Below are 15,376 nucleotides of genomic sequence, written 5' to 3'. Positions count from 1 at the left end.
GAAATATTCCAATAAATGTTTTTTACCTAAAAGGATAATTAGCATTAACATATGGTATTAATTTTAAAGCGCATATTTATAGGTAATCTTATTTGCGTGCACACTATATCTCTGGTACCTATATGTACATACATACATATGTATGTAAATTTGTTTTGATTTTTAAAGAAACTTCATAACCCATCTCTTATAATCTTTACACTATTACCTGATACTAAAAAATATAAAACGTTGCGCATATCTTTTGTTTTTCATTTGTGTTTAAGGACTTGCAGCTTCTAAATCAAGAAAATCAAAAAATTATTTAATAACGCAAAAAATATTTATCAGAAGCTTATTATTAAATTATTGGTAAAATGTCCCAAAATCCTAAAATTACACAGTGGAAAAAAGAAAAAAAAAATAAAGTTAAAATAGAAAATTATTATGAAGAGTATTGCAAAATAGAACTTGGTTAGTATTTACATTTAAAAATTTTATTAATCACTACGTTGTATTCTGAAATTATATAATTAATAATTAATTTTTTTTTTTGTGATTTATTCAACAGATGATAATTTGTATCACAGTAAAGATGAAATGGATGCAGCTGTTGCCCTATTAATGTTGCATTATCAAGATTTTCAAAATGTTGTACCGAAAAACCAATTATTATCACCAATTATTTCGCAAACATTATACAAGAAGCGAAAGTATGATGAACCAAACACGTCAAATAGCACAATAAACAATAAAACGAATCAAAAATTTCATTTACTACAATATCAAAAACATCATCACCAAACAATGCATTCAAAAACATCAGTAATAAAAAATATTAAAAAGAAAACTACAGTTACAAAACGGGAAATTAATAATACGAATAAAAAAGCTACAGCGACACTTTTAACATCTTGCAGAAATATTTTAAAAGAATTTCTAGAACAAAATGGATTTCAGTAAATTTATTAAAACAATAATTTTAATTGTGAAAAGAATTACTTCTTACTTGGGACACTTTGTTCACTTAGTGTACTAGTGTGTCCTACTGTATATTAAATAAAACCATTAAGAATATACAAATTCTGGTTTACACCAGTGAACAAAACATAAATTACTTTTTAAATGGTATAAAATTCATATATTAAAAAAATTTTGTACGTACAAAAAAGATTTTATAAAATGTGCTATTAACAAAAGGACGAATTCAAAAAAAAGGATATATAAAAGGATAAATGTATACATGTTCCATTATTAATTAACCATAAAATGTACCATTATTAAGGATTAACCATAAATGTAGTAATAAATTTTTTTTTCTTACTAAACTCTTTTATCTGAATATCTTTGAGTGCAAACAGAAAACCAACCGTATCAAAAAAATTAAGACTTGTTTGGACTACGGAAAATTTATTAATTTTCAAATGAATTCAAATGAAAAATCAATTAAAATTAATTATAATATAATATTATTTAAAATAAATAAAAAATATAAAATATGTACATAAAAATTAATATTCTTAATCTTTTATTTTATTCTTAATATAATTTTATTAATAAGTACATACAGACTACAATGAAATACAATTTTTTATTTTCATTAATTCCTGGTTTTCACCCTCATGAGCAGGGGTTTTGGCAATTAGCAGCATGAGCAGCAGTATGAAATTAAAATATATATTTTGTTAAAATTAAATAGGTACATAATATTAAATTTTTAATCCTTTGTTTTTAGCAAAATCAAAAAAAAAAAATATTTCAAATTCTTAATAATTTAATTAATTTTATTTTTTGTATTTTTTATTTATTTTGAGTTTTTTATATTTTCTTTTTTTAACATTTTTATCTCTAACAATTTTAAAAGTTCTTCGATGTAATATTGACCCCTAATATTTTCCTTAAAAATTTTCAAATGCTGATCTTTCAGATATATACAATTTTGTTCTACAGCTAAATCTTCAAGTTTCTTTAATCTGCGAGTTTTACGGCATGCCATTGTGTTTTTATCACGACGTTCTTGTTCTTTTTTATTACGTTTTTTACCCGGAAATGTTCTTGCCATTCTGGGACGATATTTACATACTTCAACCAAAACATTTTTCGGTAAATTTATAAGATTTCTAGCATCTGTCTGATTTAAACGAGCTGTATTAAGAGATTCTTCCTTATTTAAATCTTTATTTTCATCAATATTTTTTAAATTTTTATAATCGAAATTATTTTCAAAATTCGAAATAGTATAATCAATATACATATTATTTGAATGATGTTGTGTTGGAGTCAAAAATTTTTTAATAATACGGTTTTCATCATTTTCATTTTTTGAAAATTTTAGACGTTTTGATTTGTTAGTTTTGCTTTCAGCAACTAAAGATTTGTGATCATTATATTGAACACTTATCGAATTATTTACTTCTAAAGACGATGGTGTATTTTTGATAAAATTACTCATTTTGCAAGATGTTATATGAAATTGTTCTTCAACTGCAAGTTCCTCTTCACAATATTCCCTACGTCTTTTGAAGTCAAATTTTTTATGATTGTAATAATTGTTCTTCAATTTAATATTATCCATTTTCAATATTCTTTTAAGGTTTAAACATCTAAGAAGTAAAAAATCGACTGAAAAGTCCTCAAACGCACTAATCTATTTATAACTAGTTTTAAATTGTCATTTCAATATCAAATGTAGTACATAATTAAAATAAAACATAATATCCTTTTAGGTATAACTGACAATAAAAACAGAATAATATAAGTTTTATTTTAAATACAAACAAGTATAAATATAAATGATATAAAATACTTAGCACTTTTCTACCTGTTCCACGCAAAATAGAAAAAACAACATAGTTATCATAAATTAGTTGCACTTTCATTATCAATTCTAGTTAATTACTGTATACATACGACATGAACTGTCGACTTGAAGCAACATGAAAAAATGCAATCATTTGTAATTTAAGATGCTATAAACTACAAATATGCATGTTTGTACAAAGTATCTTACCAAAATTTAATCAATTTAATTTTTTATATTTTATTATGCGTTCTTTTAAAATGACTGTAGATAGTAATGTAATTTACTTTCAGAGTGTTCTTACAAAATTATGTTCAAAATAAAACAAGTCATAAAGATAAAAATTATCCTCTTTACATCAAAAAACAAAAACTTCTAGCTTCAGATAAAAACCAAATAAATGATATCTGTGAAAATCAAACAACAAATTCATACATTCTTTACAAATAATGGAATTTCTTCCTGAATTTTATAAGTTGATTTACAAAAATTTGAATAAGACCTGATATAAGAATAAAAAAACGAATAAGATCTGCTATTATGTTTTAATATTACTCAAATTTTTTATTGTGTTAAATTACCTTGTTTTTACTTCAATTAATATATAGCAGTAAAGAAAGGTTTAAATAGATATACATTAATGTATACAGTAATGCATAAATCATCTCATTTATTCTTGTAATAGAACTGTAGTTTAGTATCTTAATAATGTAAGGCATCAGTTACACGAAAATATTTATTATATTTAAAATACTGTGTGAAAACTTAATTACTATTTATTAAATACAATATATTATTTTAGCATGATATTTATAATTAAAAAAATATAGTTAAAAATTACATAATTTTTCTATCATTTTGTAATAACAATATTTTGAGTCGTAATCCATATCGTACCAAAAATTTACAGCAATACATTTATGACTTTGACGAACATGATGATACCACAAACTTGGTAGATATAAAATATCACCTGCATTTACACGAACTTCAAATATGGAAGCCTTTTTAAAATTTGGATAAGTTTGTAAATCAGGTTTCAAAGGATCGATGCTCACCCAATCTGTTATCATAGGTTTTTTATTGGAGTCTGTAAATATATATAAAAATGTAGGAGTAAAAATATTATTTATCTTGCTTATTGTTTTATAACTAACCATCCAATATTGGTTCTATTGTCATACTTCCATCAGGATTTGATTTAAAAATTCCCGTTGGATATTGTTTTCTTGGAACAAATGCATAATCCACTGGGGGTATCAGTAAGAAATCTTTATATCCTGACACAACGCAATATATATTTTCATATGGATCTTTATGCACTAAAAAAAGTGAACAAATAAGGTTTCTTCCTTCTGAACAAAGTTTTTCAAAAAACTTATAATTTTACGCTTTAGATGAATTTAAAAATACATTATGTATGTGCATAATTGACCTCTTGTATATTCTACGTTATCTTGAATTTTGATAAACAATAAAATTAAAGGTAATTTTAAATATTTTATGCTTATGAAAATTTATCAAAATTATTAAGTAATTATTAATTTTTCGTTAATTTATTATTTACGTTTTCAAATTTATCCTCTTAAAAACAAGTCAAATAAAGAAAGAACTACTTTTTAAGTAGATAGAATAATAGATAAAATATTAATGCATTATAGACCTATAGCAAGAGCAAATAGATTTAAGATATATATATATATATATATATATATATATATATATATACATATATTATTTAAAATAGTCCGACACAATTAATGAATTAAAAGATCAAATTATTACAAAACATAAATATGTACAAATTAAAATAAATGCTTGTTGAACGTTATGCATTTAACTAATTTTGAATAAAGCCGTTAGATATTTAGAATTCCAAAGTTATATTAAAATGATTTAAATAGTTAATTAGTCATTAAATCCATCTAAAATATATTTTTAATATAAGTATTATTTACAAACATTTAATTGCCAGCTTACGATTGAAATAAATCTAATTATTATGATTAGGATATGCTTGCTTAATAAACATACATACATAACTTTCTTTTTCTTACTTGATGTAATAGCTTTTTCGTCACCCATCCAAAAATTAACTGCATCTGGCTTTTTATTAAATGATTCTTCTGCAAATTGTAAAGTTGAAAAATCAATATCCCCTACTAATTCAGGGAAATCGTCAGTTAAATTTGAATTTTGCTTTTGAATGTAATGTACGAGACTAAAAAGATAATAATAATTTTATTTTAGTTATGTAGATGCCTACTTATTTGTAATAAATTAAATTAATTTAATAAATTTTTGGTTTACCCATTAGAATCATTCAATTTACTTAAAAACTCTTCCATTGTCATGGTTTTTTCTTCTGGCATAGCAAAATATTCCGTTTTATCTTTTAAACCTATTCCATCCGCGTAACCTAAATTTTCAAGTTTTTAATGATATTGTTTTGAAATGTTTTTCATTATTTTAACTATTTACCATTTGGTGTTACTGCCACAACAACCTCTTTTTTAGGAAAGTTACTTCTATAAAAAGATGAAACTCATAAAAAATAAAACTATTTAAAAATTTAACAATTTTTTTTACTGAAAATATTTTGAATTCCATTTCAGAACACTAGGCCATTGAAGTGTACATCCACGTATAACAACAGGTAAATTTTTACCAACATAATCTCGTGTGAACTCTAATGATGTAGGCAATTCTGTAAGTTCATATATCTTCTTCCCCAAATATAAATCTAAAAATAAAAAATTTTATCTGTACTTTATTTGCACATTAGTACATCTTATAAAATATGGTACTGTAAATACCTATGTACCTACATCTGCAATTTAATTTTCTTTAAAAATTTGGCAATATTTTTCATATAAATTTTTTTTGATAGCATGTTTTGTGCATGTATGTATGTGGGTTATGCATGTATTTTTATAAAAATTTAATAATAAACTATTGGCTAAAGAATAACGCAAATAACCTTGTAAACAATAATGATAAAAAATCTACTTATTAAACACATTTTAGGTCCACAATCTAAATATAGAATTTAAGGCAATATAAAACATTAGTCAATTGCAGTAAATTTGTTTCGCAAATTAAGATTCTTAGCATATAGCCTTATATGTAGGTACAACAAAAGGTGTATGGTTTTAAGTTTTATAAAGGTAATGTAATGCTTAGTCTTACTACAATACGAAAAACTATATTTTTTTGGAAATCATCAATATTTCAACTAATTTTTTTTGAACAGATATGCATTCGTTTTAAGTGCAAGAATTGATAAGCCTTATGTAACATGTATGTACATATGTATTTAACTCACCTTTTGCTTCTGTGCTTAAAATTTCAAAAGCTTCTAATAATCTATTATCAAGACTAGACATTTTAAATAATTTGAATATCTTTCACTTTCTATTTACAAAATTTTCTGTTAGCAAATGTAATTACAAATAGGTCGAAACCTAAAATACTACTGATACTGCCAATTAAAAATTTTGGCAAACAAATTTAATTTTTTTTTTTTGTGCCATTTGTGAACTAGAATCTGCAAAACGAGCACATGCTATTTGTTTTGGTTTTAACTGCAAACAAGTTATACATATATCTAAGCAAAATGAATGAGTTTATAAAATCGTATAAACAAACAAAAATTCCTTAGCCAAAAATTTTTATTTACATAATTATGTATTTAATTTTGTTACTGTCACAGGATTAATCAAAATATCAAGTACACATTTGTGTAAATAAGTTTTTTTATATTCACAATTAATTATTAATAACTGTCATTTCACATTCACAATAGAAACTAAATTCTGATTTCAAAACTATTTAGCATCCGAATAAGAGTGATGACTTTCTAAATTACATATAACACAATTGAGTTCAATACCAATTTGCAACATTACCAAAAAAGATTTAAATTTACGGTTTGTGTACATTTCCGCAATTTTTATAATACACTTAGTATGCTGAATTTATATAGAATTTGAAGAAATGTATTTGTAAAGTATAACAAAAAAATTCGTCAAGCACGCTTCTTCATACGAGCCGATCGCCGACGCAGTAGTTCGTATTGTATACACGTGTTATGATAAAATTATAAAAGTTTGTTTACAATTTAACTTTGATTTTATAAAAAAGTTAATTAACCATATAAAACACTAAAATGTCTGAAGGTACCAAAAGGAAGCTAGAAGAAAGTAAAGCAACTACATTAGAAAATGAAGAAGAAGAAGAATGGGTTGGACCATTGCCATCTGAAGCTTCAGATACTCCCGTAAAGAAAAAGAAACAATTGCAGCATGAACACTTATTTTTGGAAAATTTACCAAATGCTGAAAGTTATGAGAAAAGCTATATGCATAGGGATATTATAACATATATAGCTGTTACGAAAACAGATTTTTTAATAACAGCAAGTATCGATGGTCACTTGAAATTTTGGAAAAAGATGGAAGAAGGCATAGAATTTGTTAAACATTTTCGTAGTCATATAGCTCCAATATGTAATTTAGCTGTAAATATAAGTGGATCTTTAATGTGTACAGCTTCAACCGACAAATCGATAAAAATATATGATGTAGTAAATTTCGATATGATAAACATGATTAAATTAGATTTTACTCCTCATTGTGTAGAGTTCATACATTCACCTGGTGATGCCATACCAGCATTAGCAGTATCAAACAAAGAATCAAATGAAATAAGTATATTTGATGCACATGGCACAAATGTTGCAATAAAAATTCTGGATACTTTTCATAAGCATCCCCTGTCTGTTATGAAATATAACAATACTTTCGAAACCGTAATATCAATAGACTCTGCCGGAATTTTGGAGTATTGGATGAATCCGAAACATGATTATAAATTTCCATTAAAAATTGTTCATTTCGAATCGAAACTAGATACGAGTTTGTATGAATTCGTTAAAATTAAAACTATTGTGTCAGGTTTAGGTATAACACCAAATGGTAAAAAGTTTGCTACTATGTCAACAGATAGAAAAGTCCGTATTTTCGGTTTTTTGAGTGGGAAACTCCTAAGAGTTTTTGATGAAACTATTGCTCGTCTCACTGAGTTTCAACAAAAAACTCAAACATTACCAAATATGGAGTTTGGAAGAAGAATGGCAGCTGAACGTGATTTAGAAAAGACAGATTTTTTTACAAATATTAACTGTCAGTTTGATGCAACTGGACATTTTCTTATTTATACTACTATGTTTGGAATTAAAATAATTAATGTAGAGACAAATCGTTGTGTACATATTTTAGGAAAAAGTGACAATTTACGACCTTTACAAGTTGCACTTTTTCAAGGAAAAGTGAAACGATCAAAAGCCGCAATAACTTTAGAGCAGGAAGCTTCTGATAATCCAACTCTTCAATCAGTCTCAAGCGATCCAATAATATTTTGTACAGCATACAAAAAGCAGAGATTTTTTATATATTCAAGAAGGCTTCCTTCTGTGAGTGCCTATAATATTTTTAATAAATTTGTTTTCTTTAATGTATACGACCATAAAATTTTAGGATTTGCAGGACGTTGATCGTGACATTTTCAATGAAAAACCATCTAAAGAAGATATAATTGCTGTTCCAGAGAGTCAAGCTATACAAAGGATTTATGAATCAGCTATTTTACATACTACATTTGGAGATATTCATATTAAACTATTTGAAAAAGAATGTCCCAAAGCCGTTGAAAATTTCTGTGTCCATAGTAAAAATGGTTATTATAATGGTCACATATTTCATAGAGTTATTAAGGGTTTTATGATTCAAACCGGAGATCCTACAGGTAAACTTTGAATTAATTGCGAGATTTTTTTGTAAATAAAATTTATATTTAGGGACTGGCACAGGAGGCCAATCTATATGGGGTTCAGATTTCAAAGATGAATTTGTCCCTACTTTGAAACACGATAGACCGTACACTGTAAGCATGGCAAACTGCGGTCCAAATACTAATGGCTCACAATTTTTTATAACTGTTCTGCCAACTCCGTGGTTGGATAACAAGCATACAATATTTGGTAGAGTCGTAAAAGGGATGGAAGTTGTCCAAAATATTTGCGCAGCAAAAACTAATCCTAAAACAGACAAGCCTTATGACGATATTAAAATTATATCAATTTATCTCAGTAATTAAGTTTAAAAAATTAAATATTTAAATCAAAATTTTAAAAAAATTCAGCAACAATAGAAATACAATATATAAATAAAAAAATTGTATTCTAATTTAACTCAAAACTCTAAAATAATCACAATCAAAACATATACAGGTTAAAGGTCTCAAACTTTCTTCAGAATTAGCTGGTTCCACGTAAAAGCTTAACATTTTTTCGCATTGTAATTCATGTGTGTGTATTATATCATGAACTTCACTCACAAAATTCTCCAATGATTTGCGATACGAAAAACTGATTCCACAACTGCATTTAAGCTCGTCTTTACGTAACTCCAACTGGGACTTTTCACATATTGGACAAAAAGCAACAAATTGTTCATTAATTTCCACTAGATATTTTTCTTGATTATTAAGTTGATTTCCTAGCTCTTCAATAAACCAATTTTCAGCTTCTTCTAATATTTCTTTGAAAATTAGATCTTGCATTTCTATGTCTTTTTCTATTTCAGCAACCTCCAATCGCAACAAATCAGTAAGCAGCATCTAATAAGTTAAATATTACACTTTTAAAAATGCATAAGTGTTTAGAATACATACTTATATACATATACCTTATGCTTAGAATTCAACATTCTTGACTGTTCAAACCTTTCCAGGCGAGATTGTTTAATTCGAAGTTTACATTGTTCCCGTATCAAGTTTTTTATTTTTGGTGATCCATTCTTTACATGGTTTAACAAGGCATATGCCGCTTTCTTTGCTTTAATCTTTTGTTCCGCATCAACTTTATGCGGTATAAACTTTGAAGATGAAATATTTAGAGAAGCAGACATTTTCTTAGCATAAAATTAAAACATTTTCAATTTAAAACTTTTCGCGGTATATGATTCAATTTTTACTTGTTTTAAAAAACATATACAGCTGATTTCTGATATCAATATCTGACAGTCTTACGCTTTTATTCCACTGCCAATTGCGATCACTTGTATGTGATTGTAAACTTATTATTTTTATTTAATCGATATTTTTTTATTCAGTAAGAATGTCGAAGTCATTATATTTTTTAAAAAATTTATTAAAATAAAAAATTATTACTATAATAAAGGAAATTTATTATGCCGAAAATTCAACAAAAAATAAACAATTAAATAACTAAAATGTTATTTTAATTGTTTTTGACGTTTCACACAAACGTCAATCATATATCATATCGGTTCACTTAAGTGCGTCGCAGTGACAAGTTCATTTCAAGAATCAAATATCCAGATGGAATATATATATTTTTGGACGTTTTATAATTGCATCGACTGTAGATATTTTAAATAGGTATTCCGTGCAAGATAATTGTTTAAATAATGAAAATTGACCTGTTGGTTGTTGAATGAGGTTTTTTTAGATCTTGACATGACACTTCAACGCTTAAGTGCTGCGGTAAAAATTGTATAGGGTAGGTATTATAAAAGTTTTATATTTCGTTGAATTTTATTAGTGGATTATGCAAATAAAAATTGTGCTTTTTCTCTTTTTAAGGATTATCTAGAAAAATATTTAATTTTAATTTTACTACGAAATGTTTTATTCCGACTTTTACTAAAAAAGATTATAAATGTACCTAAAGTTTTATTTCAGTTTCATATTTCTTCGTCTTTTAAGAAATCTCTTCCAAGTCTCCTTTAATGTTACTAAAATAATCAAATTGTCAAAACAATTTGAGTTCCCAATTTACAAATTATAAAAACTACAGAAAATGGATAGATATGATAGATATGTATGTAGAAAATTCCATTAAAGAAAGCGGAGATTGATTCTATTCTCACAGTCTATTTATTTAGTACTCCTCAGTCAAACATGCATTAATTAAGCGAAGGTAATGCCTCACGTAAAAATGTCGCGCTTAAGTAACTTTTTACTCCGCTTGTTAAAACTGCTAAATTGATAACTATTCTACCTACGTTAATTTCATTAATACAAAAAAATTCATATTTAAGTATATCCTTTATAAATATTTATAACCTGGAATTTGTATTTATAACCTAAATTATTACAAATTCAGTTTTTACATAAATTTTTTGGTGTAACTCTAATAATGTATATACAATGTAAACAAGGCAAACGACACAAAAAAAGTCAGTACCATAAAACTTAATTTCAGTAAAACCAAATCTAGTAAAACCAAACGATTTTTTCTTGGAATTTTCTTGCTAGTGCTTGGAATGTATCGAGATGAAGATGAACACAATGTAATGACAAGTTAAGTTTTTAAGATATTTAAGTTCTTGTTGACAGATTTCGTTTTACTGAATAATAAACGTAATGTAAACAATATATTGTATGTACATACTCTTATAGTTTGTTTTCTTATTATATAACACATATATGAAACAGCTAACGGATATATTTACTTATGTATAAGGGATTAAAGTTTTCATATTAGTTTTGTCGAAATTCGGACGCACATAAATTTTTTAGTATATGTACAATAGAAAACAAATATTCATCGTAATAACATCGTATCCGTCACAAATTTGTTGCTTAAATTTCCTCTCTGTTTTTGTCAATTTTCGCTTCATTTTCTGCTTTTCGCTTTGATAGACTAAAATTAAAAGTTCATTTCAAGGTTTCTTTATTTTTAATGATGTTTCTTAATATCAAAAATAAAATTTAAATAAAATATGACGTACTAATAAGAAATTATATTAAATAAATCAAAGAAAATACATAGCTACTTTTTTGCTAGTGCAAATCCAAGTCCTACTAAGCCACCCAGAGCTAAAACAGCCCCTCCAGCTATAGTTATACCTTTTACTGTCTCATTTTTTAATTGATCTTTAACGTGTTGCTATAATCGGGTGAAGTAAAAAAAAGTATTTGCATTTTTAATCCTAGTCTAAATTTTTAGTATTACCTGAAGAGTTAAAACTTGTTGATTATTAGGTTCGATGTCAAGAAACGATTGACAGTATTTTAAGGCCATATTATACTGCTTAAGTCTAACGTTTCCTATAGCCAGATAATAGATATAATCCCGTGTACCATCTGAATGTCTTGTTGCTAAGTCTTCTAATAACAATATACCCTAAAAATCAGATTTTCCTTATTATTGCAAAATAAACTTATTTCTTTTATACATTCTACCTTCTGGATATCTGTGTTGTAACGACTTCGAACTAAAGCCCAAGCATATTCAAATTGCGTGTTGTGTTGGACATTTTGCTCCTCTGATTCTCTAAAGTATTTTTTTTCAAATTTCTAAATAAAAATTTTATGTATTTTAAAATTTTCTAAAATCTTTGTAAATTTATTGTATGTATTTCTAAATTTTACGAAATAATTAATTGCGTCAGCAAATTGATATAAATATTATGTATGTATGTATATACAATATAAAATATTTTTTTGTTATTCATACCTGTAAATCCTCATCTGAAACATATTCGTGTAAAAGTTCATCCATGGTTTAATTTTTTTTATGGTTTAATTTATAGTATTGCTAAAGCAAAATAAAAAAATGACTTTCAATTTTTCAAAATTCTTTTTGTTTTATTATTATACGACTTAATATGAATTCTGATTTCTGAATATTGAAATTGAATTGTCAGTGTCAAATTATAGATTGAATTGAAGTTTATATTAGCGCAACGCCTCTTCTTGTGATGTTTTAAAGTTCATACTATTCTGTAAGATCTAAGTTGACAGATGTTAAAAAGTAGTATGAACTTTATTATAGTTTTATTTAAATTGAATCTCTGAATCTTTAGATTTAAGTTCAATTTAATTCAGCTTTTTGAGACAGAGAAAAAGAACTGTACTAATAATAAAGAGAATGTCATTTTCGTAGAAAATACGTCAGCCCGTCGCGAAATCGACGAAACAATAAATGCAGCTTTACTGGCTTCTACATGAAAAGGATAATGTTATACTTTTTTAATATACGTTGCTTGAACATCACATTTTGTTGACACACTTATTAAAAAAACGTTAAAAAATATCGTTCTGTTGACGCTTACTTATCTTATTTCTACTTATGCTTCAGTTAAAAATGAAATCAATGCTTTCTATCTTCTATTCAAAATTGGTCTTTCAACATGTTGATCACAGCCACTTAGACGTACATAAATGAGTCATTTAAACTTTATCAAAATCTACATATTACATATGTATGTACATATGTAGTTTTACAAAACATACAAAATTACGTCCACAAAAATTTAAATTTTTAACATTTTTTTTTTAAATTTCAACCTTTAAATGATTTGTCAACTAGTCCTTTAACAATTCAACATGTTGAAGGGCCCAGTTGATAGTTTTATTTAAATTGAATCTCTGAATCTTTAGATTTAAGTTCAATTTAATTCAGCTTTTTGAGACAGAGAAAAAGAACTGTACTAATAATAAAGAGAATGTCATTTTCGTAGAAAATACGTCAGCCCGTCGCGAAATCGACGAAACAATAAATGCAGCTTTACTGGCTTCTACATGAAAAGGATAATGTTATACTTTTTTAATATACGTTGCTTGAACATCACATTTTGTTGACACACTTATTAAAAAAACGTTAAAAAATATCGTTCTGTTGACGCTTACTTATCTTATTTCTACTTATGCTTCAGTTAAAAATGAAATCAATGCTTTCTATCTTCTATTCAAAATTGGTCTTTCAACATGTTGATCACAGCCACTTAGACGTACATAAATGAGTCATTTAAACTTTATCAAAATCTACATATTACATATGTATGTACATATGTAGTTTTACAAAACATACAAAATTACGTCCACAAAAATTTAAATTTTTAACATTTTTTTTTTAAATTTCAACCTTTAAATGATTTGTCAACTAGTCCTTTAACAATTCAACATGTTGAAGGGCCCAGTTGATTAGTAAACAAGTTTTTAAAATCTTTGTTTTTATTTAAATTTTGACTTCTATTAAAGTACAGTTAGAGAATTAAAGCGTTCAATTGAGAACCAAATATGTGAATAAACGAATGAAACGCAAATATTAAAGAATGAAAAATGAGCATACTGTATTTATAACAGTACATAATATTATTTTGTATATTAGTTACCGAGCCACATACTGAAGTATTTTAACTTGCTTATATGAATATTGTTTATTATAAGATTAATTTAATCCTAAAGCTTTCTTATCTCTTATGTACTGTTTCATCTTTATGTTTAAAGAAAATAAAGCTGTTTTATTTCCTTGGCATTTCAAAATTTCTTTCATTAATTAACAATCAGGTAACAACTTTCAATTATGTATGAGAAAACTAATAGCAGTAAAAAAAAAATTTCCATGGTGAGTTTATTAATAGAGTACAGTACACGAAGCAGAACAGAGAAAACGAAATTTTAAAAGAGAATTTAAAAAATATGCGCACAAGCCGGTTAGATTTTGATTGGTTAAAAATATGGCATGATTCATATTTTTTATTAAAAGCTTGTAAAATTACTTTACAAAGCCACCGGCCACGTGAAAAACTATTGCATGTATATATGTATTTTATGTACATATTTGCTCTGAGAGAAAGTTTGTTCATGGGTTTGTGGATCCATATTGCCAAATGACGTTATTTTTATGTATTATCTAACAGCCCGGATGGCCAAGTATATGTAATTATTATACAGACAAATTAAATAATCTGTAAATTTAGTATCTAACTGGTACATAATTCTTGTCATAAACTTTCGACATTTTTTTTTGTTTCTTGGGTGTAAATCTTTTAGAATATAATATTTGTGTGATAAATAACTTTCAAATTTTTAATAAATAGTTTTTTAATTTTTATTTGTCGAGTAGAAACGACAAAAGTCATCCGCCTTTGTATTTTATGACGAAAAAATATTTGGAATTAAAATGATATGGTATCAAATGCAACTATATAAATAAATTTTATAAATCTTGAAATTTTAATACGTGGAAATCTTATTTAAATATTTATTATTCACAAATAAATTATTTTTCGAAGCCATTCAAATTAAAATGGTAGTTATTTGGTCACATGAAGATGGTAGTTATAAATTACCTTTCAGCTGAATATACTCTACTTAAGAGTATTTTTTAAAAGAAAAACTCAAAATATATTAATGACTTTGTTTTATAACTTATGTATTCACTTCTTATATAACTCGCAAAATTTATCGCAAAATTTTAAAAATTTTGTTATAGACACGAATCATTTATGTATATAAATCGATTTGTGTTTACAATAATAATATCGCATTTTTTACGATAAATATCATAATCATTTAATGATCCGATACTAAGAATAAATTCCAGTAATTCGATACTCAAAATATTACTTTATATTTCAAAATAAAAACATTATTTACTTGTGATCTGATTACTTCTATAAATATACATACGTATTTGTAAAATGTAATTTTCGAGTGAGAAGAAATATTCAGTATTGCGTTTTTCGTTTTTTTTTAATCTATACAAAATTTATTCACTTTGTT

The 15,376-nt window shown here is 25.7% G+C and overlaps 5 protein-coding genes across 7 annotated transcripts; 1 reads left to right on the top strand and 4 right to left on the bottom strand.

Annotated features, from left to right (window-relative positions):
• Positions 1-1,594: 1,594 nt before the first annotated feature.
• On the bottom strand, positions 1,595-2,646 carry LOC129608898 (uncharacterized). Its single transcript, XM_055520666.1, has one exon. The coding sequence runs from the start codon at positions 2,552-2,554 to the stop codon at positions 1,784-1,786; it is 771 nt and encodes a 256-aa protein (XP_055376641.1). The 5' UTR covers positions 2,555-2,646; the 3' UTR covers positions 1,595-1,783.
• An 855-nt stretch (positions 2,647-3,501) lies between these two features.
• Positions 3,502-6,493, bottom strand: LOC129608877 (bifunctional peptidase and (3S)-lysyl hydroxylase Jmjd7). The gene is made up of 7 exons (XM_055520644.1): positions 6,105-6,493; positions 5,369-5,522; positions 5,261-5,307; positions 5,090-5,198; positions 4,837-5,000; positions 3,937-4,101; positions 3,502-3,869 (listed from the first exon to the last, which is right to left on the bottom strand). Exons 1-7 carry the CDS (start codon positions 6,163-6,165, stop codon positions 3,610-3,612), a joined length of 960 nt encoding a protein of 319 aa, XP_055376619.1. The 5' UTR covers positions 6,166-6,493; the 3' UTR covers positions 3,502-3,609.
• Positions 6,494-6,840: 347 nt separating this feature from the next.
• On the top strand, positions 6,841-8,935 carry LOC129608836 (peptidylprolyl isomerase domain and WD repeat-containing protein 1). The gene is made up of 3 exons (XM_055520580.1): positions 6,841-8,252; positions 8,317-8,584; positions 8,637-8,935. The coding sequence occupies exons 1-3, from the start codon at positions 6,948-6,950 to the stop codon at positions 8,933-8,935; spliced, it is 1,872 nt and encodes a 623-aa protein (XP_055376555.1). The 5' UTR covers positions 6,841-6,947.
• A 57-nt stretch (positions 8,936-8,992) lies between these two features.
• On the bottom strand, positions 8,993-10,627 carry LOC129608837 (RIP-like protein). Its single transcript, XM_055520581.1, has 2 exons — positions 9,526-10,627; positions 8,993-9,457 (listed from the first exon to the last, which is right to left on the bottom strand). Exons 1-2 carry the CDS (start codon positions 9,745-9,747, stop codon positions 9,026-9,028), a joined length of 654 nt encoding a protein of 217 aa, XP_055376556.1. The 5' UTR covers positions 9,748-10,627; the 3' UTR covers positions 8,993-9,025.
• Positions 10,628-10,896: 269 nt separating this feature from the next.
• LOC129608878 (mitochondrial fission 1 protein-like) lies at positions 10,897-12,384 on the bottom strand. Of its 3 annotated transcripts, none has more exons than XM_055520646.1 (5): positions 12,324-12,384; positions 12,050-12,163; positions 11,820-11,990; positions 11,596-11,753; positions 10,897-11,507 (listed from the first exon to the last, which is right to left on the bottom strand). In XM_055520646.1, exons 1-4 carry the CDS (start codon positions 12,366-12,368, stop codon positions 11,637-11,639), a joined length of 447 nt encoding a protein of 148 aa, XP_055376621.1. In that variant the 5' UTR covers positions 12,369-12,384; the 3' UTR covers positions 10,897-11,507; positions 11,596-11,636. The 3 variants fall into 3 exon arrangements, with proteins under 3 accessions (XP_055376621.1, XP_055376622.1, XP_055376620.1); XM_055520647.1 differs by having other exon boundaries at positions 11,633-11,753; XM_055520645.1 differs by having other exon boundaries at positions 11,641-11,753.
• Between the last annotated feature and the right edge of the window lie 2,992 nt (positions 12,385-15,376).

Source organism: Condylostylus longicornis, unplaced genomic scaffold, assembly GCF_029603195.1.
Source record: "Condylostylus longicornis isolate FDR11 unplaced genomic scaffold, ASM2960319v2 ptg000037l, whole genome shotgun sequence".
NCBI classification, from domain to species: Eukaryota; Metazoa; Arthropoda; class Insecta; order Diptera; family Dolichopodidae; genus Condylostylus; species Condylostylus longicornis.
Note: the sequence above shows the minus strand (reverse complement) of the source record. Positions and strands in the feature narration are given on the sequence as shown.

Coding starts and splice junctions, on each gene's coding strand:
- LOC129608898 (XM_055520666.1), bottom strand. CDS start 2,554: ATGGATAATATTAAATTGAAGAACAATTATTACAATCATAAAAAATTT.
- LOC129608877 (XM_055520644.1), bottom strand. CDS start 6,165: ATGTCTAGTCTTGATAATAGATTATTAGAAGCTTTTGAAATTTTAAGC. Junction 5,523..6,104: donor TTTAAGCACAGAAGCAAAAG/GTGAGTTAAATA, acceptor TTTTATTTTTAG/ATTTATATTTGGGGAAGAAG. Junction 5,199..5,260: donor TGTGGCAGTAACACCAAATG/GTAAATAGTTAA, acceptor TTGAAAATTTAG/GTTACGCGGATGGAATAGGT.
- LOC129608836 (XM_055520580.1), top strand. CDS start 6,948: ATGTCTGAAGGTACCAAAAGGAAGCTAGAAGAAAGTAAAGCAACTACA. Junction 8,253..8,316: donor ATTCAAGAAGGCTTCCTTCT/GTGAGTGCCTAT, acceptor ATAAAATTTTAG/GATTTGCAGGACGTTGATCG. Junction 8,585..8,636: donor TCAAACCGGAGATCCTACAG/GTAAACTTTGAA, acceptor ATTTATATTTAG/GGACTGGCACAGGAGGCCAA.
- LOC129608837 (XM_055520581.1), bottom strand. CDS start 9,747: ATGTCTGCTTCTCTAAATATTTCATCTTCAAAGTTTATACCGCATAAA. Junction 9,458..9,525: donor TGTTGAATTCTAAGCATAAG/GTATATGTATAT, acceptor TTAACTTATTAG/ATGCTGCTTACTGATTTGTT.
- LOC129608878 (XM_055520645.1), bottom strand. CDS start 12,368: ATGGATGAACTTTTACACGAATATGTTTCAGATGAGGATTTACAG. Junction 11,991..12,049: donor ACAACACAGATATCCAGAAG/GTAGAATGTATA, acceptor TCTGATTTTTAG/GGTATATTGTTATTAGAAGA. Junction 11,508..11,640: donor GGATTTGCACTAGCAAAAAA/GTAGCTATGTAT, acceptor TTTTAATTTTAG/TCTATCAAAGCGAAAAGCAG.